We start from the raw sequence: 24,978 nt of genomic DNA on the forward strand, positions 1-24,978 counted from the left end.
ACTTGTATTTGTATTTGTATTTGTATTTAAGCAGGTTAAATGCGGTGATTATGCTTGCAATTAATGAATATTGGCATTTTTATACTACTGTGCTATTTTAAAACAGGGAAAATACTTGATGAACTCTCCCTGGATTGTGTCACTCCAGAAGACTGTCCTGTGTGTACAGTTGGAGATGTCAAAATTCCACATGGAAGGAGAATAGTTTTGAACAGAGAAGATCCACAGCACTGTAAATCTTGGTATGACAGAAAGATTTATGCAGTGAAATAGCATGTCCGTTGGGTAGGATGATGGGAGAGAGATGGAGTGAATCCCCATGAATAAGTTAAGACTTAACTGTAAATATACCACTGAAGATGAGGCTTGGAAACCCTCTTTTATGTCAATGCCCCTTATATAATCTGAAGCTGAGGTTCTTTGTTAGTAGTTGGGATTATTGGATGTCATTTGAATTTAAGCAAGTGAAATCCAAAAATTCCTTTCAAAAATGCCTTTTCCCATGTGTAGAAGGCCCCATTAACTTCAGTCATTCCTCTTCTTTCTGTGAAAGGTGTGATCCAACATCAGTAAAGCCATCAAAACTATTTCCTCTTGCTGGTACTAAAAAAATCCTATATATAGCGCAAGATCTGAATGCACACTCAGTCTAGAACTTGCTGAGATTATGAGCAGTTGAAAGTGTGTAGTATAATTGGAAAAATAATTTCCCCAAGATTTTAAGATTATATCCTGTGTCTTGATCCTGCATGAATGCTTTTCCAACTATGATGACATTAATAGAAGCTTGCAACATAATGTGGGATTAGGATCTTTCGTTGCAAAGTGGCAGAGACAGATTTTCATTCTGTATACTGCCCAGTGGCATATTACACAAAGGTTTGTATTACCTGAAAGCTTGGCATTCTCCAGAGGTCTAGTCCCTTGATGGATACTTTCACTAGTCACTTATAATGCTGTCAATACAAAAGAGTTTTCCATCATGTAATTTGACTATATTTAATAGAAACTGAGTTGTAAAACTGCAGTAGCTGTTAGCCTAGACTAACACCTTAGCTCCAAACACTTTGAACCTCACAGAAACTCTGAATGGGTATGAACTTTGAATTCTTGGTGTCTTGCTGGAGCTAGCATACATCTGTGTTATAAACTCAGGGCATTAGACTGTTAGACTGATCAATTTACATATGTTTATATATTATATTATATATCTCATAAGATATATTTATATATATAACAGTATATATGAAAAGCCTTGAATTGCATCAAAAGGTCAAGAAAGAGTCTTCAAACATGAGTCTCTGTTCCCTAATTTTTGTAATACTTAATAATAATTTATCTTAAATGTTGATACATTGGCCACTGGTCACAAAAGATTTCAGAACATTACGAAAACTTACCTCACTAGGGAAACATCCTTTTGCATAGCTGTCACCTAATTTAGATGCCTACACCATCTGTACAAACAATAGAAAATATTGCACAAAAATGAATTTTATAGAAATATCCAAAGGAAATTGGAAACTAGAAGAGTCTTGTTCATATTAGGATTAAAATAATAAATCTTCCATTGCTGTGCATTAATGCCAAAAGTAGCTGTGTATTCTTCAGTTAAAAAGACGCTAAAAGAAACTCATAAAGAAAATAGCCCTGGGAGAATTTAAACTAAGATGCCACATGTAAAGTGACTTATTTTCCTGGAAAATGGTACCTTCTTCTAGTATTGACTTGCTTAGTTTGTACATCCGTGGTTTTCTCTGGCAGTAAAAATGAGCACTTTTTGGTCCTTGCTCCTTCATAGATGTTCCCTATACTGTTTCTTTGGCTGTCCAGTAGTACAAGGAAAATATATTGACTGCATCTGTACTACCCTGTCCATGAGTACAGTGATGTTCTTTGCTCAGATAACTAAAGTAAAGAGAATGATACAACCAAGAGTTAGCAGGGAAGAAGTGTTAAAGCCTTGCCAAAGATAGAAAGAAATGAATTATAAACAAGTTCCTAAAAGGTGATGAGTGACAGAGGTGAAAAATCTCATAGTATTAAGGAAGGATGAACAGTGGAAAAGGCAGAGATGGGGGGGAGGGGAGGGTGTAGAGGGGGAGAGGAAACTAGGAACTGAGATGGAAAGCAGAAGAGAAAATGTACTAACAGAGGTGAGTAGAAATGGTGAGGGAAGAAACAGCTATAAGTAAAAAAGAAAACAGCTATAAGTAAAATACATCATTCTTTTTGCATGTAGGGACACAAAAACAGGACATAGTAAGTAAGAGGAACATAAAAGAGACATTAAAAAAAAACACAAAAAAAGAGGAAAGATAACAAAAGAGACATTTAAAAACAAACAAACAAACAAAACAATAAAAAACAAACCCATATAGGATGATATGTGCCAAAGCTGCATTCAAAGCAAAATTAAATTAGGGAAAATAAAAGGAAACTAGTGCACTTTAGAGGCAGAAAAAAAAAGGATGCTTGTTGTTTTTGCTAAGGTTAAAACCTAGGTAAACAAAGCCTTCTTACAGAGTTTGCTAAGTCATATCAGAGTCAAAATTGTCTTGCCTACTCTAGGATTTTACTTTGTATTACCTACCTCCAATTTGCCTCATGGTTCTTCTTCCTTGTGAAGCAAACCATGTCTGCCAGTTAAGTCCACCAGTGGCCTGTAGGTAGCCATATTGCTCAAGCTCAGTGGGTTTCTAGACAACTCCTAGACACAGATTTTAAATATTCTACCAAAAGCTGTAACAAGAAGAGTATCCTCTGACAAATGTACCATATGTTTTCATATGCTTCCTGCATCTAAACAGACATGCACAAACAGTTCCTTCTCTGAGTGAGTGCTAAAAGGTTTGTTTGTACAATTCCTCATAGAGAAATGGAAGGTGTCCCTCTCCACCCCCCATCACTTTTTTTTTTTTTTTTTTCCATTTCTGAGATACGTAGCCAGTGGATTTCCTTTTGTTAGATGTAGGTAATGTGTTATTATAAGCACTGATTTATTTACTGTTAAACTTGGTGATTTTTGTAGTCTGTGTGAAGGGAAGAACTTGTCCTGTGTATCCTGTGAACCAGTGGAAGAAATCCTAACACCAACAACACCTGCTCCAGAGGAAGACATTGAACTAGCACCCAGTGAATACTCATGCAGCAAGATGATGGACTTGGCCTTTCTAGTGGATGGCTCCAATAAACTGTCAGAAGAGGACTTTGAACAACTGAAGACTTTCATAACTGGCATGATGAAGAAACTCCATATCTCCCAAAAGAAAATCCGAGTATCAATTCTGGTATATAGGGCTGGCCCCACAATCTATCTTGGCCTTAAAGATGTCAAAAAACAGTCCCAGATGAGAAAAATTGTCCAAAACATAAAATATACAGGTGATGAAGTAGCATCTGCTGCAGAAGTCCTTAAATATATTGTGTTTCATGTGTTTGGAAAAGCAGAAAGGACCAATGCTGCCAAAATTGCTGTGCTATTTATAGCAAGCAGGTCTCCAGGAAAAGTCCGCACCATCATCCCAGCTTTGAAGAATAAAAAAATCACTGTAATACCTGTGGGGATTGGACCATATGTTAATGAGGAACAAATCAGGTTCATTGAAAAGCAATTACATAGTAGATCCTTCTTAATGAACAACGTGTTGGAGCTAATGGATAACAGAGATCTCCTTATTGATTATCTATGTGATCTTGGACCTGAAGAAAATCCTCTGTTAGAAGCTATATCCACTCCAACAATGTCTAACGTCAGATATCCCCCTTGGATACTCACAGCACCACCACCCCTTTCAGAAAAACCCACCCCAAAAAGTCTGGACGTTGCTTTTGTTGTTGAAGGATCGGACAATGTAGGGGAGGAAAATTTCAATATCATCAAGAAGTTCCTTGAGAGGGTGATCACAGGAATGAACATAGGGAAAGAAAATATTCATGTTACTGTCATGCAATATTCAGACACTGTCACTCTGGAGTATTCCTTTAGGGAAATACAGTCAAAGGAAAGTATTATTGAGAAAGTGAGAAGCATACCCTACCAAGGAGGGAAGGCTACCAACACTGGGCATGCCCTTGATTATATTTCCAAACACACATTTACAACAGCAAACGGGGGCAGGCAGGATGTACCTCACTTGGTATATATGGTGTCAGCCAATCCTTCCACTGATGTTATCACGCGACATCCCAGAAGCATAAATGTTATTCCCATAGGTATAACCCCCAATGCAAATGTCCAAGAGCTCAGAAAGATTAGTCAGCCTAATAGTCCAATAATCTTGCATAGTTATAGCACACTTATTGAAGAAGCACCTGAATTAGTGCTGCAGTCATGCTGCTCTCATAAACGTTGGACAGAAATTCCAGGTAAAGTTGGAGGTCTTTTTTGTGAAATTTTCTGTTCCCTCTCTCCTATCTTCTTTGTTCCCACTCCATGTCTATGAACATTCTCGTCTCTCACTTGGTATTTTGTCCAAATGCCAAGGAAGGACCATTTATCCTTATTGGAGTCAGATGATGCTGTATCATCAGTACAGTCCACTGACTTGCAGCCAATCTTCTGTAGGCGTAGAAGTCTTTAGCTGTATTTTTCAGTAATATACAGTAGCTTTCAGATAGTATGAAGAGTGACAGAAGTAAGTAAGTATTCTCATCTGCCTGCCTCAAGCAAGTAAGTAAATTCCTTTTATCTGAGGTAACTTCATTGTTTTGTGTTTGGTTTATTTTTACTTTTTAGTCCCCTAAGAGTAAAATAACATTAGCAGAAAAGCAAGAATTGAAATATAAATCTCAAGGCCTTCACTAAGCTGGCATTGCTTACTGTTTCAACTGGTTGCTGTCCTGCTTTGTTTACCCAAAATGCAGGTATCTGTCATTTCTGCTTCTACTGGTAGATTAGTAGATGACAGTTTGGTTATCATTTGATTATCAATAACACCCCACAAACACTTACAAACACATTTTATTTATTTATTTATCTATTTATTCATGTATTTATTCCTTCCTTTCCCCCCTCAGAGATGTGCAACAAACCAATGGATATCATGTTTCTTCTGGATGGAAGTTCCAATATTGGAGCATCAGAATTTGAGGAAATGAAAAACTTTGTACAGGCATTTATTGAAAGTGCTGATATCAGTATGTATCTCTTTTAACTCATACACACAAAGACTTTCTGTATTATTTTGCTTATACACGACAAAACAAAAACTCTCTATAGTTCTTTTAACTTTTAAATGATCCATTCTAATCCCTCAAAACAAAACAAAACATTTATATTGGGGAAATTCAGCTTGTAAAACTTTCGGTTCAGAGGAAGTTCAGTTTTCCTCTTCTGGTTCAGGCAACTAAAGGTTTGATATGTAGTTCACTGAGTAGTGTGATGCAGAATAGCTAGAACAGCATCTGTGATGAGAACTTCCCTTTTTATTGTAACAGACACAAGAAGTGAGTGCACCAAATAGGTGAAGAGGTCCTTGTCAAGGGATGCAGATTTAGCTGAACTGTTCAATGGCAGAAAAGTAGAAGTATATGTTTATTTGTTTCAGTTCTGAATTAGGTCCAAAAGACTTGAAAATAATGGTTCAGGTTTGGTTCTGGTTCAAGTAAGAATGAATAATTCAGAGGGCTTTTGCTTCAGGTTTGGTCGGACTGCAAGGTTTTGGTCTTTGGAATGAGCATTTCTGTTTCTGATTGGCCGTTTGGGGCTAACCTAAGGCACTCTAACTGTCTTTTTAAGATTTATTTCCTGACCCATGTTGGATGACAGGTGCTTTCTGGGAGTGCTCGACTCAATGATCATGCAGATTATGTACTGATGGGAGGTATACCTCTAGTCTGGTCATTTAGCCGAGATATTATCAATGCAGCCATCCTCCAGAATGCTACATATCCTGGTATACATGAAAGTATTACGAAGCACAAGCAGTGAATTAGGAATTGTGTGCCCTTGCTCCAATCAGCATTCAATCCAGCATTAAACCATTTTGTGGTTTTCATGGTGTGGCAGCTGCTGGTGTTTGCCACTGTCTGTTGACATGTTTGTATCATACCTGTATTTTCAAAAGATTACCAGCAGTTATACTACTTAGAGAGGAAAAGTATAGCACTTCTGTATGTCTAGAATAACTTACATTGGTTAGAGATCATACTTGGAAGACACTTTTTTTTTTTTTTTTGTGAAAATTGTATACAAGGAAGATATAGAGAAGCAAGCCAAGTAAAACAAAGAAAATAAGCAATAAAACAATAGACAATTTAATTTAGCCTGTCTGTTTTGCTTATCTTTAAAGCCTGTAATAGTAAATGTTACATCATTAACAACACAACAGGAATAATGGAAATATGAAGTGAGTCCTCACTACAGCCTTAGTTTTAAAATCTTTGAGAAGACCATGGACAAATTGTAGAGTGCAGTCGGTAAAACCATAGAATCATCCATGTTGGAAAAGACCTTCAAGATCAAGGTCAACCATCAACAATATCTGGATTTGTGTAGGGCTGCAACATTTGGTACATGAAATCACAATAAATATTAACTTCATTCATAAATGTTTTACGAAGCATTGATAAAAAATAGTAATGTATTATGTACATGTTGTAAGTACCTTCAATATACAGTAGAAGTCCTTCTAAGACTAAGGCAATCATTATAAACAATGTATTGCCCAGTTCAATTCTACAACAGTTGGCCACTGATTATTTATATCAACCCTCTGTTAATAGTTTTATTCATACTTCCTACATAATGTATAAACAGAACCAGGATGTCAGAGAATAGCAAAACTTGGAATTTCTCCTAATTCCCCTTTGCAGGTCATGCTCCCTGGGATAACTATGTCACATGGCGCAGCCTGATGCATGTCACTCAACTAATACATGACAGAGAAATGTGAATGAAATATAGTCTTCTGGGAGTCTGGGCCATCAGGAAATTTGGGGGATAAAACTACCACTCTTGCCAAACAATGTGCATGTAAAAAGTGATGTTTAGACAGTTTTAACATGGTAAAAGAAAAACATTTGGTGATCAGTAGTGAAATTCTCCGATCGTGGTCAAATTAATCTGAGACAAAATACTACATGCTGATTCTCAACAGAAAAGCAACTGTTTCCAGAAACATGTGCATAGTTTTTCCCCTAAGAATAGTTCAGTTTTGATCTTCTGATTGAATATGCAGCTTTCACACTATGATGGAAAAATCCCTGTCTAGTTGTGTTTAATGTAAAACACAACCATAATGTATCCTTTAGATTTGATCTTAAGACATTCATACGCATTGCTTAAAGTGTTTGTTTTCTGCTTTTCACTTCAGGCAATACTTCAATTCATGTGTCAGTTCTCCAGTATGCCAGGGAAAATAATCTAGAAATTTCATGGAACATGCCTCAAGAGACTGTAAATCTTGTAGAGATGGTGCGCTCAATTCAACAAAGGGAGCAAGGTCCTACCAGACTGGGTGAGTGATTATGTGGATGTTGATGTTTAAACGAGAGGGGGGGAAAAAAAACGTGCTAAGTATAATCTGTCCCCAATCACCAATTTCTCTTCATGCTCTGCACTAGGGCTGTTGGATTTTTGCTTCACTTATATCTTTACTATATGTAAGTTTCTTAGTAAATGTTTAATTTTCTTTATTAAAATGTAACTTATGTATCTCATATCAGTGTTAACCTTAGTGCATTTTGAAAAAAGGAAGGCCAGTTTCTTTTTTGCCCTGAAATAATTATTGTGATTTTAATTTATTACTTTTCAAGAAAGCAGAACATAAGCAAAAAGTAAATACTTTGATCATCAATATTTCAGCATCAATTACTGATTAGACATTTAGCAGCAGAGCTGCTTATACTCACTTTCATAGCTGCCCTCTCCAGCTGCTTGTTACTTTGTGCTGAGCCATTGTAAAGGATCTGTTTCTCAAACAGTAGTTGTGTTCTGTGTAGGTTAGTTCCCTCATCAGTTTGCCATGCTGGTCCCACAAAGACTTAGGCTGGCACAAGGCTGGGGATGGTGCCAGGGAGCAATGATCACCTAAGTTGGCACCCTACCTGAAGTTACTTGTGAAACATCATCTTCTGTTCCAGAAAACTGCATCTTGAAAAAACGTCCACTTTAATTTTCACGTACTAAAACGTAACAGATTTCCCACTGGGTCTGTGGAAATTCAATACACACGTGTATCAGTTGTAGGGCTCAGCAAACAATGATTTTCCTACAGCATATCTGCTCTTTCACCAGATACCCTGAGAATTTTGTTCTTTTGGACTAGAACTACATTTGCTCTGGCAGCAGCCTAGCATTAGGGTCCTATAAGAGCTGAGGAATATACAGATATTTAGGGTCTTTGGTCTACTTTGGACTGTAAAGAGTTATTGGGACAGAAAAGTGAGAAATAAAGCCTGACTTCCATAGTTCGCAGGAGGATTAGCCATGATTGCTTTCTCAGCGTGGAGAAATAAAAATACCAGATGGCTGATGAGACTTCTATAGACTCGTTGTGGGATAAACTATTACATACAAATAGATAAGTTTTCATGAAGTCTTCTACGGTAATGTGTATAGTAAGCCACACTGACCTGCAGGATAAACAGAGAAAACATGGCCTTTGGGAAATGAAAGGGGAGAGGCAGCCACATGACATACTCGTTAGTGATTTGTTTATGTCTCATTGGAAAATGCTCAGAGACCATGATGAGGGATGTGGTATAATGAACTAAAATGGAATAGAGTAGAAGTAGTTCCTCCCAGTGAAGTAATGAAAATAAGTCACTGTGGTCCTGTCCTGCACCTTGTAATGTGTGTGAACTCGGCTGACTGAGTAGGAGACCCGACATGCATGGGAAATGCATTGTTGTTCGTTTCATTCTGTCTGTGCTCAGGCCTTTGCAAACACAGAGGCTGCTTAAAAAGTTTAGATAGCTCAGTTAGGATGTTGCAGTTCCCCAGGCGACTTTTCTAGCTTATAGGGGACTTGATCAGATTTACCTATCAAAAAATATCACTGCCGTCAAACCCAAATTGTTTCTTCTCATCTGTGCTGTTTTCCCTATTCCCTATTACACCATTCTGTGTAATCCTTATTAAATCTTTACTGATCCAGATCATCCTGTTTCAGTCAAAGCATGCAGAAAATAACTGTGGACTTGGGGTATGTGACTAACTCTTCCATTCCTTAAAACCATGGCACTAACAGGGCCAGACGGCTTGTCTCCTAGGATGCTTGCTTGCTCTCACATGCACAGTGTGAGAGACCTGATATGTGTGCAATGCCAAACATGTAATATGTGCTTGGAAATCATTACTCCTGCTTCAAAAGCTGGTAGGTGGAGACAAGATAGAGATGCACAGCACCAGGACCTGAAGTGTACCACAGACATACTTGTAAGGACCATAGCTGCTCATGTGGAGGGTATAGTTGGATTAAAACAGGTGTCTGTCACTGTTCTGTATGGAGTTCTCTTCAGAATGGGACTGTCACCATTATAGCAGTGAGTATACCCTGTGGGGGTAAATGTCCCTCTTTAAATGGTGACCTCACTGTGTGCGAACAGAAGTTTCAGGTGAGTTGCTGCCATTGCTACAAAAGTCTAACTGCAGAGAGCTTTCTCTTTTTATGCTTTCTTTAACAACATGGAAACTCCATGAGAGAGATACATTTTATTAGCAAGAAATAGTGAAAAACTACAGAGTATTTAAGGGCATCAGAACAAAAAAGAGCAGCTTTTCCATGCTTATGCAATAAGATAACACTGTGTACATTTTGGTTCAAATTAACTATTAAAAAGAAGTTCTGGGGATATTAGGACATAATGAAATAGTGTATAATTTCACCTGAGAAACAACTGAAAAAAAGAAAACTAACTACAAGTAAGAGCTGACTGTATAAGCCTCCCTTCAGCTAAAACAATGATCTGTGCAAGAGAACTGATGTGCTTCTCTTCAGCATTCATGGGTATTTAGGAGAGTTATAGGAACCTGTAAGTATCACTTAAAACTTTATAAAACCATGATTTTGATTGCTTGCTAAACATAGCTCATTTTAGACTGATGTTTTTGAGGCTGCCTGCCTCAGCCTCAAAATTTGGAGGAAGCATGATCTATATATGTCAACTGTATTAAAAGCATCGTTAGGGATAGATATGTCTTTTTTCACATTGGGGAAAAAAATCTTGAATGTTTTTACTGACTTCGTAGCTATTAACGTGTTTGCATAGCAGCATTCAGCTTTGATGCTTGATTAAGACAGTAGAAATGTTTCATTTCAAAAAAGGCCCTTGTTGTTCAGCAAGTAAAAGCCCACCATAGCACTGTTCTTGACTCAACCCTCTGCTCTGATGATTCAGTCAATACAGAATGTTCAAAGTCTGGTCTCCCATTACCCATCAGAGACTTTGGCAGCAGCTGCTCTAATCTAAGGGCTCTCATCCATTGAAAGACAGGTCTTGCTTGTTTGTTCCCCCACTACTTTTTCTGATTTGGTAGTGCCAGCTCCTTTCTAAAGCCAGCTTTGGTTACCTACTAGAGCTTCCCCGAGCTGTTCTAATTCACACTCCTGACAAGTTTTTTGTGCTCTTGCTTGTATATTAGTTCATTTCTTACAAGATTTGTGAATTAAATTTGTTGCTGGTGGAGTCTGGGGCCATCAGAACCCCTTGAAGGTAAGAGAAGTGCAGTATTTGTGATCTGCAGACCCAGAAAAACAGAGGAGAGGGTTTGGGAACTAGTAATCTGCTCAGTTCAGTGCTGGGGGACTGCTGAATGAATCTGTGCTGTTCATAGAGTCCAGCCGTTCTGTTAACAGGCACACATTAATGCCAGAATATCAATGTGATAAGAACGGACCAATTAAAGCATCTGTCTTTGGGATTAGGTTGCAATAGCTATTCTGTTTCAAAATTAAAATGATCTGCTATTTTCTGCAAAAATAAGTAAATAAAAATCCATCATGTCAAAACCCTAAATTAAGATACAAAGTCCAGTTTCAGGTTTATTGTCATGGAGGGTTGTTCCTGATTTGAAAAGATCTTTGGTTAACGAGATGAAATCTGGACTATCCACAGACTTCATAGCCTTTGGCTGCTTCTATACCTCTTCAAGTGCTGAGAAGCCATTTCTTTTTTTGCTTCTTTCTCCAGCAGCTTTCAGTGCTTGTGGGTGGTTAAGACTTCTCGTAGTACTTTTTCTTTTTGAGATGTTGCAGAAGTGTTAGCAAAACCATTAAGGCCACTTAAGACACGATTCATATATTCCCATCAGGAACCTCTGCATAGCTGGAATCTCCTGCCTGTCACAGCTCCACAGACCTTAAGAAGGGCTTTACATTTTATTCCTTATTTCAGATGAAAATAAAGAAAATAATTGCAAAAGTTGCTTTAAGCAGTTTCTGCTAACCCTGAAGTACCCACTGAACCATTAAATGTCTCAGTGTTCGTTTATTTTCTTCTTGATTGGCTTATTCTGGGATCAACCTTGTTTTTTATTTCTTGGATATATTTCCAACATTTTTACGGCACCTTGTACTCTCTCATTCCTTTCCAAAATGTTCGTAATTGCTAGCAATTTAATATCTGTGATTCAGATTAGTATGCCTTTTTGCACGTTCTTCTCCCTTTATCCAAATCATTAATGAAATTATTCAGTAAAGGAGAATCTAATGTAATACTCTGTAGAATCCCAGTAAATACCTGCAACCCTACTCAACAGATTTTCTTTTGTCCTTAAAACTTGTTTATGTCCATTTAATCTGCTTCCAGTTCTTGCAAGAACCTGTATGTGAGCCATTGTGAATTACTATTTCAGAATATATCTGCCTTGACTGCATCTGATGATTTCTAAAAATAAAATAAAATAAAATGAAAATAAAACTTATTCAAAAAAGTACAACTAAGTGATGCAATCCCTTCTCTGTTTTTTGTTTTTGTTTTGCTGTCTTTGTAGGATATCTTCCATTGTTTTCGCTTTATTGGTATTCCATCGATGACTTTTGTTATAGTATAGTTAGGAATGTATTTCATATCAGCACTGAAAGACGGGGAGAAGGTGCTGTGCTGTGGTGCTAGCCTTTAGAAGGACTGACCTGTTCTTTCTAGAGTAGCCCATATAGATCAATTTTGTTGTTGTTGTTGTTTTGTTTTTGCTTTGTGTTTTTGTGTTTTGTCTTGATTTCAGTTCTTTCCTGGATGTGCCAACTGATTAACAACCAGGTCCTCATGACTGACCTGAAAGGCTGCTGGAGGCTCAGTGCACCTGCAAGCCACAATTTCTTTTTCAGTTATTCAGATAAATGTTTAGATGATCAGATCTGAGGAGTGTGGGTGTGCATGCGTGTGTGAAATTAATCTTGGCCATTATGCCTGTCAGAATTAGAATACGTGTAATGTGTTCATGTCCACTGCCTTTGGTAACAGAGTTGTTATATGGCTAATAATGTTAACTTATAAAATACCCCTTGTCAATGCTAACAAAGTTTTGGACACTGTCAGATATTCTTTAAAGAAAAAATAAAGTTGTTTTTTTTTTTTTATGGAGCATGATTTAAAATATTTTCTATTTGTAATTGAATTTTCTCTAGGGTCCATTACTGAAATAAATAGCTGATGGTGTAGTCCCGTAAAACTAAGCAGATTTAAGCAACAGATTAAAATGGCTGAAAATTATGCACTTCATTAGAACTGTTGTTTTTCAGACATGGTGAGCTCCCCAAGGTAGCCAGCTGCCTGGCCGGGTGGGCAGGACTTCAGGGCACCGGAGACAATGCCCAGCTGGTGCAGCTGGAGGAGCAGACTCTTCCTTCTGCCAGCAGTTTTCAGACAGAGATGCATTTGAAGTGTGCATACTGACACCAGAGCAAACTGTCATGGTGCCAGCAGCAGCAGCAGCAGAGGTGTTAGCTGCTAAAGGGGTGTACAGGACCCATGATGGTCTCATAGAGGCTGAAGCCTGTGTGGCTCAGACCTGATCCTTTTAAAGCTAGCTCAGTTATGTCCAAGGTGCTGCAATCTCTCTTTCCAATCCTAATATTGCCTTGTGCTTTGCGATATTTGTTTTGGTGTAAACACTTTAAAAATTTCCTTTATCGATATGAAAATGACAGATTACTGCTATGTTGCAGTCTAGTAGTTAGAAAATGTTCAAATGCTATCAGTGGACCAGGCTGGTATACTAGTAGTCAATATTCTTTATAATAGCCTCTTAGCATTTTGCTATTACTAGAAGTAGAAACAAAGAGCTGAGAAGTGGCATCTTCTTGCTTGGGATGGCAACTTTCTGAATCTCTCAATGTGTTCATTTGATCACATCTTCAGGCACCCAGCTCTCTTCTCTACAGCTGGCTCCAAAATAAGGGGAGAAATCCAAAGAGGTTTTTAGGACACTAAAACAAATTTTCCATGGATTAAATTGAGTAATTGTTTTGGGGGGGACTTTGAAATAGTCCCTGGTTGTGTTACAATGGAACTTGATTTCTTTATTACAAATTATAAAAATAATCTTTTTTTCCAGTTTACAGGTATGTATGAGTGTTTTTTAAAACTTTCAGAGTTAATGGGAGAAAGAAAAATAGAACTGCAGCTGGTGACTGCACAAACCACACAAAAGTCAAAGTGGCAATAAAAAAAAGAAAAAGAAAATCACAGAAATTCCTAATACTTTTCACAAATGAATGAAAAAATCATTTGTAATTCTTACTTTGCAGAGGTCTAACCTAAAGTGTTTGAAAGTTAAAACCTGAAATACTTCCTTAGCAATTATTTATAGGACAAAAGGGAAATGAGTTAATCTTCTGGCACAGGGACCATCCTGGAGGAATCTCAGGGATTGGAATATACTCATATTATTATTTTCTGTATTTTGTAGTATCCTGTATTTATTTATAACTAACATGCCATTCTGCATCTAGCATCAGCATCTACAGACATATAGAGCAACTACCAGAAAGCAAAGCACTTGTAGCAATGATTATGATACAGCTTTATATTATATAAGTTAGTACCTGGGACTAGTTATTTTTTCTGGTCAGGAATAGTAGCTTGTGGAATGAAATCAACATCATCCAATTAATTATGATATTTTAAAATGTTTTGTTGCAAGTAGAAAAACATTCAAAATTTTCACATCAAAAGTTTTTACCGAATGGAAACTCTGAAGTTTTAATTTCTTATATAAAATATAATATTGAAATTATGGTGTGAATGAAAATAAAATGACAGGAACAAAATGAATCTACACAGCTGGAAGAATGAAATTAAACTTAGACTTGTCTTTTTTTTTTTTTTATGACGATAATTGAGAATGGACATTTCCAAAAAGCATTTTTATTAAACCAGCATACACCTCTCTGCTTGAAAACTATTGCTTGAAATAATAGGTTACCCTTCCTAGACAGGAGATTGCTAGTGGAGGTAAATGCTCTAGACAGATGGAGTTTTATAGGACGTGAACCTTATTTTGAATCATATTCCTGTGGTATGTGGACAGCAGTTCCTGGTGGGTCCCAGCTCTTCTTTCTAGTTATGGGCATCTATATGTGTGGAGAGATGAGACATGAAGATGAGGCTGAGCCTGTAGGGAGGAACTCATGATAATGAACTAATAGGGGTGTCTGGATAGGGTTGGAAGGAAATATGAGGCTGTCAAGTCATGGACTGTAGGCTACTGGAGGCAACAGGAAAGGATGGGGAAAGCAACAGTATTTGAGAAGATAATACCACCTCCAAACCAGTACTGTGACAAAGGAGACATTTAGGCTTTTTCTAGATACCTATTCTAGGCTAGATTCTTCCAAGGCTTAATCCTCCTGAAAACCTAATTTCATAAGTTAAAGCATTGTAGAATATCCATTTGAGGTTCTCATGTTATCAATTCTCAGTGCACTGAGTGGGCTTCATAGAGGCTGTCCTTGCTTACATTAGTTTAGGAAAAGGATCTTTGCTTCTGCCAATTAAAAGGGTGGGTGGCAAGATGAAGTCCAAAGTGTTTAGGTGTGCAAAGCTATTCTGGTGGATTGGTGGTGATTTACTATGATCTGACTTCCAATATTTTACAAATGTGTCTGTTATTCAAAATTGGTCAGCAAATTCCTTAGGCAAACACATTTCTGCTCAGCAGTTCTTTGCAGATTACTTAGTGGTATTAGTCTTTCACATATTTATTATTCACCATTCACTGTTTGCCCTGAATGTCACATCTGTCACACAGTATAACTTCTACTTCCTGACCTGATAATTTCCAAATCCAAAGGAGCTTTTAAGAAGGGTACATATGATCATTCCCAGTATAAATATTTGCACAAATACATATCTAAATACAAAGTGCTCTCTTGGTGAGGTCATGATTTTGAACAAAAATTTGTCTGAGTGTTCACAGATGTTAAATGAAAGGAAAATAGGTACCCATTTAAGCCAATTTGTGATTTTTGCTGAGGTTGATTTCCTTGATACGTGTTTTGTTTTGTTTGTTTGTTTTTAATATGGGTTGCACGATAATATTATTGGTTAGCCTGACAAGTCTAGAGTTCAGAGAATTTGCTGGTAATAGGTAGGCAGGATATGCTTTTCATACCCACAGCAAAAATTGATCACATTTGGGAAGGCTACATCTCTGGGAGCTGAACAACTTGACTGCACCAGTAACGTGGCGTGAAGTTGTAGTAGTTCAGATCACATAGCCACTGGATGTCACTGTTGTTCTGCTATTGGGAAATCAGTACATTTTCAAGATCAGGGATCTTTCTTTTTGTGTAATGCAATGGTAATACTTCTGGAAAAGGTAATTACTAAAGCAAGAAGCATAACTTTATCCTTGTAAGCTAAGGAAAGATACTAAACAACATTCCTAATACATCAGAGATTGAAGAGCAAAGGAAGGTTCTTCTGTGTTGGGAGGTATTAGTAATGCTGGTAGGTTCTTAATAGCTGAGATTTTTCATGCGATAGCAATAAAGCAGACACTAAAAGTCCTTTGAAAAGAAATCCTATAATTTTCCAGTGCTATATAACCTACTAAAACAACATAAGATTTAATTTTATAGCCCTTTGTATGATTCTGTGAAAACTCTAATGGTTTGGGCTGAAGGGAACTTTAAAGATCGTCTAGTACAATCTCTCTGCCATGGGCTGGGACACCTTCCACTAGACCAGATTGCTCAAAGCCCCATCCAGCTTGGTCTTGAACACTTCCATGCCTGGGACATCCACAACTTCTTTGGGCAACCTGTTCCACTGCCTCACCTCCTCACAGGAAAGAACTTCTTCCTTACACTGAATCTAAATCTACCCTCTTTTAGTTTAAAACAGTGATCCCTTGTCCTATCACTACATTCCGCCTTCTATCATATCTTTAATTTATCTTTTCTTCCTAGGCAAAGCCATTGACTTTGTAGTTCAGAACACAATGTCAGAATCCCATGGAGGGAGACCAGGCGCATCGAAGATAGCAATAGTCATCGTGTCAGGGAAATCAGAAGACACCGTGGAGACTGCTGCACTTGCTGCAAGAATGAACAGTAAATCTCATTTCACTGTCACTATTTTTAAGCAGAGTTGTTGGTTCTTAAGTAATGCACTAGAACAGAGGGTAAAAAATTCAGGCACTAGTATGTTGATTAAAGTTCATTGATACAACCTTACTGTCTGTAGTGTTCTGGTAAGAAACAGACCTGAAGAAAACCTTCAGGATGAAGATGCCTTTGAATTACTGGTAAAATGAGAATTAATCTGCAATTTAAGCCGAACAGCTTCCATATGATTTCTAAATTAGTGGTACTTCATTTTCCTGGTTCCTGTGGATAGACAAAGTTGACAGAAATGTGATTTAATGTTATAAATTCAACACTGTTGCAGTACAGTGTATCTTGAAAGATTCATAAATAATGGGAGGATTTGGTCAGGTTCTGTATTGACTTCTACAGGAATTTGTTTTTGGTATTGATGTGTGCTGCATGATGTTTTTTTTTTCAATTTTTTTGGCTGTAGCCTCTGTACCTCAACTTCCTCAGGTGTTTAACTGAGGAACAGTGACTTCCTTTGCTGATTGCTTTGGGAGCTCTTGAATAAGACAAGGCCTAAATAGCAACTATTATTTTTTAATTAAATGGCTTGAAAATAATCCAGTTGCTGTGTAACTGAAGAAAGAAAAATACATACTGAGATTTTTTTACATTTGAAAAAAAAAGTGATGTCATTAAAACTGCAGCTGCGTTTTGTTGACCTTACATAATCTTATTATTAATGTTTGGGGTGAATAGAGTTCATTTTAGCTAACATTGTGATTAGAACATCACCATTTCTTCCCCAAATTGCCTTTAACCTATGTGATGCAAGTAATACACAAAAATTGACTGTTGAAAGAAAATTTTCCTAGTTATTTTATTTTTTTTAAAGAAGCAAATGAAAAGCAAAAAACAGCAACGATCTTCTCTTGTGCCTTACCCATTTAAAACCTTTTATTCTCTTTTTCTAGGAGTGTCCTTGTTTCCTATTGGAGTTGGGAACAGATATGATGAAGAGCAACTCAGGATTTTGACTGGGCCATCAGCTGTTAATAGAATCATGAAGCTCCAGAATTTTGAAGACTTATCCACTATGATCACATTGAATAGTGAATTTATCAATAAAGTGTGCATGGGTAAGTCAGCTATAGTTGTGGCCACATAATTTGAGCAAAAACAAAAATCAAAATGCAAAAAGCAGCAAAAAGAGTGGCAATGTGCTGTTATGTTTATTCCTGTGTTAACATAACTTTCACTTAGTTTCAGACAAGAATCCAATAATTTTTCTTAGGCTTAGAAGTCAGACTAATTCTCCTTTGTTACTATTTCACTGACAATCATTAAAAATGTTAACCTAGAGCACCCCCATCACTTAGGTGTAAAACTGAATCTGAGCACTTTCAGCACGTAGCCAAATTCTATTCTGATTAATCTGCTTTTTGCAAGTCTTTTAAACTGCCTAGGCTTGAACTTTCAAGATACCATCTTCTTAGTAATCAGGGCTGGATGTTAAATGAGGGACATCAGAAAAGCTCAACTTGTCATGAATGAGTGGGGGCATGCTTCAAAATGTTAAAAGCTAGTTGTGATTAAAGATTTCAAATTACATATTTTTCTGCACAGATTTAAGCATTGGTATATGTGTGTCTGCAAAGGATTTAAATGAAGTGTAAGAAAATAAAGAATAAGAAAGACTTTAAACTGTTTCTGAGAAAAAATAAATACTGTGGGGGAGGTGGGGAAGATGTAAAATGTTTTAAACAAACATTAGTTTATTTATAGAGATCAGTGCCCACCAGTTAAAAAAGCTCACTTCAACTCTGGACATACTTTACTTGTTTTGCCTCCTTGGTCTGTGTGTGTATAGGTATTTATTACTCCTGTTGTTTTTGCTATTTTTATTACAATAGGAATTACATGTCCTCTCCACAACCCACTGTCTTACTGTGTTAGACATTGCACATTTACTAGCTTTACAAGTACTTAGTTAAGTCTCCATTAAAATAAGAGGACTTTTTTTTCAGATCCAAGTACCACTAAGAATGAGGAAGTTGCAAAGTGTTCGCAGTCCAGCTTAGAGATATCCGATCAGTCTCTACTGGGATAACTTCTGGCATTAAAACCTCTCCAGAGCATCAAACAGCTGCCATTTTCTAGATTTAAACAGCTGCCATTTTCTTTCTTTTCTTTTAAACTAAGCTTTTAAAGAAGCATTTCCTCTCCTCACACTGTAAAATGTGATTTTCTTGTCCTAAATTACATTGAACCAAGATATAGGAGGGGGAGCAGGAATTTGAAACCAGTAACTATTGCAATCTGTGCTATAACCTATTGGTACTAGATGTGGAAGTTTTATATTATTATAAAAAACAATTTCAGCTTTTCCAACAGGACAAAGTGTGTGGTGAAAAAGTTGAATAATAGATGTCTTTTATGAGACAACTATATCTGAAAAAAATGGCTCTCCCTTTTGTTGATGGTAAAACCATTGTTATAAAATGGGAAATGATCTTCCTTTTTTTCTTTCTGTTTTCATTTTTTCTTTTCTCTTTTTTCTTTTTTCTTTCCTTTTTTTCTTTTCTCTTTTCTTTCTCCTTTTTTCATTTCTTTTTCATTTTTCTTTTTACCTTTCTTTTACCTTTTCCCTCCTCTTTTTCTCTCTCTCTCTCTCTTTTTTTTTCTTTCCTCTTTATTTCTTTACAAAAATTTATTTAAGTTTCTTACAGTCTGTTAAGTATTATTTTCCCCTCCAGACTCATATAGTTGAATTTCTTGTACGGAGGGAGTCTTGTTTTATGTATGGAAGTGTACCAAGAATAATACTATTATAAAGGTTTAAAAGATTTCCTAAGTGCTTTCAAAATACATTACTTGTCCTGGAAAAGACAGAGCATATAGGGTATATGTAATAGCATAATGTAGTACTGTATAAAGAGTTTTACTAGTCAGTGTTTTAATTTCCTAGATGCATGCTCATCACATTGCTATACTATACTACATATATGAAATTATCTTCCATGTAATTTCAGTTGTGTTATAAAAGCACATAAGCATGGAAACTGCAATTCAGTGCACACCTTGTGACCATCTAAATCATTATATAAAAAATTGCCCATCATAAGAATGTGTAAAGGTAATGAAACTGAATTTGAATATTCTTAGTGCAAGTTTTCTCATATTTACACTAGTTGCTGACAAACCTTACCGTGGGGTTACTCCTTGTATTTATCTTTTTGCATTTAATAAATGTGTGTATGTGGAAATTCTCATCACCTGTTAATTAGAAGAAATATTCTTAATTCAACACAAGAAGTAAGGCTAGAACTAGCCTCAGAGCTAAATCCATGATCTTTTAAGTACCATCAGGGCAGAGATGTATGTCAATACAAGGAGTACTATGGAATTGGAGCCTAACTGGTTCAATACCTTTTGTTCACAGGGTATTTTGGGGCCCAGTGTCACTGCAGAAGTCAGGTAATGATAGCAGTAACAAAGTTTATGCATTCTTTGACTTACTCTAGTACACTTTGGGCCAATGACTGTGTTCTTCAGGTAGGGATACTCACAGTTGATCGAAGAAATTCTTCTTATGGTCTAATTCACATTTTTAAGTAAACAATCTGTATTTTGGTGACCACCACATAAAAACCTAGATGAGGGGTTGAGCTGGTTAAAATATACCTGTTTCTCTTTCAGATCCTGTCAGAGAATGTATAGATGAGGATGGAAACAAAAAGAAAGTAAGTGTATTGCCTGTTCTTCCACCTGGATTACCAGTTACAATGTTTATGCAGGACCATGAATACTTGCATAGACGCCTTCAAACAAGAAGTGTGGGGCAATATTAAGTGATTCTTTCCAAGATTTTTGAGGAGCAAAATGGTGGTGTTTGAACTGATGGGACTACTTTACATCCCTAGAGGGTTCCTCCAACAACACCTGATCTTGCAGGGTGTAGAATGTGATTGAAGGCTGTGTAGAGCCAAAAAAAAAAAAAAAAAAAAGACGGCGTTTGTATTCCCAGACAAAGAAAAATGTATTTCCATCACCTGGTAAAAGAATTTCTGGGAAAGCTAAACATGGCCAAAATAAAGGCATGTGTATAGGAGAAGGCAACATTACTGTCCAGACACTCTCCTTTTACTAAAAAAGCAAGCACCTTTTGCTAAAAATGCAAGCACCTTCTCCCTATGAAAATTTTGTCAGAAGATTATTATTGTGTGATAGTTATCTACCTAAGGAAAACCCACCATCTTAAGTTATGGAATTCTTAGTGTTTGTTTGCAGAGAAGCCTTTAGTAATCCTGAGAAAATTATCAGAAATGTTAGTAAACCTGTCTGATCGCTTGAAAGTGATGCTATCTGAGGAATGATGTAGATGTTTTAAATGGTTCAGATCCTTCTGTCTCAGGTGAAATGCCAAAGTTATTGAGGGTATATGATGCTTCATACATTTTAAAATATCAGCATGAGTTTGTAAATAGGGGTCAGTTATGAGTTCTACCCTATGATTTATCTTGAATTCTCAGTATGTTAAAAATATCCCTTTGATTTTTCCCTTGTGAAGACATGAGTGTGAGGAAGGATGTGGCTAATAAGGAAATACTTATGAATTGTCTAGACACAGGAAATATATATATTTATATCAGATTTGCTTTATAATGTTGACCTCAGTCAGCTAGTCAGACAACAGAATAGTTAAGGTTCAGTTGGATTAGACACTAAGTATGACATTGTGGCTGTGATGTTTGTCATAAGGTTTGTCACCTAATTAAGGAAAAAAGAAAACAAAAAAAACCCCCTAATATTAAAAAACTCATTTAATCAAGAAAAGAAAGGAAGAAGAGAGAAGAGAAAGGAAGAAGAGAGGAGAGGAGAGGAGAGGAGAGGAGAGGAGAGAGGAGAGGAGAGGAGAGGAGAGAGGAGAGGAGAGGAGAGGAGAAGAGAAGAGAAGAGAAGACAAAAAGGAAAGGAAAGAGGAAAGGAAAGGAAAGGAAAGGAAAGGAAAGGAAAGGAAAGGAAAAGAAAAAAAAGAAAAGAAAAGAAAAGAAAAGAAAAGAAAAGAAAAGAAAAGAAAAGAAAAGAAAAGAAAAGACAAAAAATTCCTTTTATTTTTTCATTTGAACCACAGGTACCAAGGCCTCTGTGCTCCTAGCAGCAGACACATATATGTGTATAAGTACTGGGAAGCCTGAACTTGAATTTCAAACATGCCAGGTTTCCTTTTTTTGGTGATAAACTTATAGCACCATTTCTATAATGTTTAAAATGCTTTTGCAAGAAAAGAAGCCAGGCTAGTCCATATAAAAAATGATTCATACTTTATAATGGTAGCCTTTTGGGGGACTTTATGTTATATATTCTGTAAGCCAGAAAAAAAATGAGTTTTAGAAGACACTGCCAGCATGGTAGCCAGTACCTTCTGGAGCAGGCTGTTGATCATCACATGGTGCCTGCAGGACACAATAGAAGTGTTTTCTCTCTGGTGTTCAGTACCACAGTCTGCATTCCTCTTCTGACTCAGGGTTAGTAATGTGCCATTGTAGGCTTGTTACCTCTTCCAGAGTAGTCTGCAAAACCACTGGGATGAAGAACTGAATTCTTCGTCTTCACTGTAATGAATTCTTTCCCAATGCAGAAAACACAGGCTCCTACACTGGATCCACAATCCTTCAGACATTACTTAGAGTTACTGCAAGAGACTCAGCTCCCCAAGTGGGACATCCATCAGGCACATTCAGATTGTGGGAACTGACCTCTTGCGGTTTTCAAGGAAACCAAAGTTCTCAGAATCAAAAATCTCGGCCTAAATCTAATCTAATATCAGGAGTGATATGATTCATTACATTTTTCTCTTATTACCTTCTACCCTGGAAATAACTGTTGAAAGAAATTTCATGGTTAAGGTCACTGTCAGTAGCACAAGGGCAGAAGATCAAATGTGCTAGGTCAGGGCAAAAATCCATCCAACTCGCTGTATTATGTGACCAAAACTAGAAGTCAGGGAGGAATGCAGGTTAAGTATTTATGGTACTTCCCAGAACTTTCCTAGCCTCGAACAATTTTTGACTCAGGAACAACCTGAACTGCAAGTGGTGCATTTTTATGTTTAGTAGTGCTCAAAAGTTTTCTCTTTCATTAATTTGTTCAGTCACTGTTTGAATCCACTTAAGTTTCAGCACTTGTTGTGTCCTGTGCTGAGGAGTTCAAATAGCTCTAAATACAGACTGTGTAAAGAACCACTGTTTTAATATCATTTGAACTTGCCACATGACAGAACATGAGAATTAATACGATAGATTGAGATTTTTTTAATATAGTTAATTCTCATTGGTAGTCTTGCTTTGATGCTTTTAAACAGGCATACAGGTGATAACAGAAGTGTAAATACTTGTCTTAGAATGTTAGGACTTCATGGTGAAGTAATCTGCATAGCTATCTTCTGCATTTCTGCTGTGCGTATGGCAGTAGAAATCACGTTCCTAAACTAGCGGTTGCCATAACTGAACTTTTCTAGTATTGTTCATCAGTTGATTTAGAGAAGAACAACCAATCAACCAAAACCCAGAGTAAATTAAAAGCTACCAGCTGATGAATCCAGTCCAGGAATATGGCTCTTTCCTGTGCAACCACAGTAATAGAAAGAGTGCTCAAGTCTAGGTCTGTAGATTCAGAGCTCCCTCAGAGAGAAGTCTGAGTTTTCCTCCGGTGTGCTGGCAGGCCCATCTGTTTCGGCATAGTTGTTCTTCACTATTCAGAAATCTTTGCTTTTGCTTTCTATCCTACTCTTACTCCTACAATTTAATATCAGTTGGGATTTAGCATTTCTTTGTCTTCATAGTCCCTCAGTTTTCCTCTGCACCGTAACTCTTGGCTTAGTTTGGATCCTTCAATTGATATTTTCAGTTTAATGTGGTGTGCTTTGCTTTTCTTGTCCAGCTCTTAGATGTTTTCCAGTAGATGTCCTATAGAGGAGTGAAATAAAAACAATTAAATATGTATGGAAGCCAGAGAGTCTTTTGCCAGACTTCCACAGCTGTATATGTACCCTTCCAGGTGCTCCACTTTCAGTGAGCTGTAGGCGAGACTACTATAATTAAAAAACATTCAATTTTTTCCTATCTAAATATTTTTTTCCCTACTTAAAGCTCCTCACATTACTTTTCCACAGTTTTCTCTTAGCTCACAAGCCTGAAAAGTATTAAGTCACTTTCAGGACAAGTTCCCTTCTCAAATCCTGAAACATACAAAGCATGCACAGCAAATTAAGTCATATTTAATAAGTACGTTTTTATGGCTGCAAATCTGTCAGTTCTCTTTTAGACCTGATGGTATCACATAGCTCAGAGCTACCAAGCATGACTTTTACATCACTATTCTAGGTCTGCACAATAGTGAAGAATAGGCTATGAATTATGTGAATTGTGCTGTTATCTACCTAGATATTTTATCACTTTGTTCTTCTCTTTCATGGGAGTGAGAGATAAGCTAAAGAGGAGAGGATGGGACATAACCTAACCCAATAACAATAATATTTTCTTTGCCACATATTTCTGCTTGTGAATATCAAGAAATGTTATCCAATGCACAGAAACACTGCCTCATTAGTCTTACTAGTGCTTATGAACTCACCTCTGTAGAGATAGACAGGTCTGGAAAGGGCTGTTTCCCACACTTGGGAATCCTCTTGGGAGTGCAGACCACAGGGATGAACACTCTGTTTTGAAATTCATTGAGCCTATTTATGGGCTTTAGAGGACTGTGGGATTGGGGCCAGAGAGCTCAGCTTTTTACAGATATGAATCTTGAGCTATTCCAGATTTGTGACCACATCTATTTCTTTGTCATTTAGCAGTATGCAATCCCGCTGCCTTAAAATTTTGATTATCCTAAAGGACAGTCTTCTAAAGAAGATGAGGATGTATTTTACGTATTATTTTTAATTTTACAATAATACTGTGTATATCCTATAACGTTAAATCAGGTAAATGAACAATTTCGCTGTTGGCAGGGATGAATTGTTATAAAGTTTTGGAGCTGTGGATAAAATAACTACAGTATTGCACGCCTTTCTAGCTTGGACTGAATATTGTTAATTCCTGCTGTGCCATGACCATCTGTGCTCAGAGCTCTTTCTAAAATAATTTTACAGCTTATGAAAACTAAAGGCTTTGACATTTAAAGAAACGCCAAGGGGAATTTTTTATTGACTATGTTATCCATGCATGCTGTAGGATGACTAAGCTAACAATAGATGGAGTACCAGATACTTCATTCTATTGTAACCAAATGTCTCCTATTCTAGACTATTATCTTTTGCTTGGAATTTCAGTCTATTTCTTGCAGTGGTGCTACATTTAACTTTCTCATGCTCATGAAGTTCTTAATACACTGCATTCTATTATTTAGTTATTCAAAGCTAATTTGAGTAGCACTGCTGTCAGTGTCACTTTACATGCTAGCTGGAGGTTATGGAATGGAGTATGGTTGA

The 24,978-nt window shown here is 36.9% G+C and overlaps 1 protein-coding gene across 1 annotated transcript in view; it reads left to right on the plus strand.

The window, feature by feature from the left end:
* VWF (von Willebrand factor) overlaps positions 1–24,978 on the plus strand; it is a 146,669-nt gene that overhangs the window by 73,020 nt on the left and 48,671 nt on the right. Inside the window, exons 26-32 of the mRNA XM_035540538.1 lie at positions 107–242; positions 3,032–4,368; positions 5,020–5,139; positions 7,317–7,460; positions 16,359–16,502; positions 17,459–17,623; positions 20,184–20,227. Of these exons, the coding sequence (XP_035396431.1) occupies positions 107–242; positions 3,032–4,368; positions 5,020–5,139; positions 7,317–7,460; positions 16,359–16,502; positions 17,459–17,623; positions 20,184–20,227 (2,090 nt within the window). The remainder of the gene's footprint in view (positions 1–106; positions 243–3,031; positions 4,369–5,019; positions 5,140–7,316; positions 7,461–16,358; positions 16,503–17,458; positions 17,624–20,183; positions 20,228–24,978) is intronic.

This window comes from Cygnus atratus, chromosome 1, assembly GCF_013377495.2.
Source record: "Cygnus atratus isolate AKBS03 ecotype Queensland, Australia chromosome 1, CAtr_DNAZoo_HiC_assembly, whole genome shotgun sequence".
Lineage (NCBI taxonomy): Eukaryota > Metazoa > Chordata > Aves > Anseriformes > Anatidae > Cygnus > Cygnus atratus.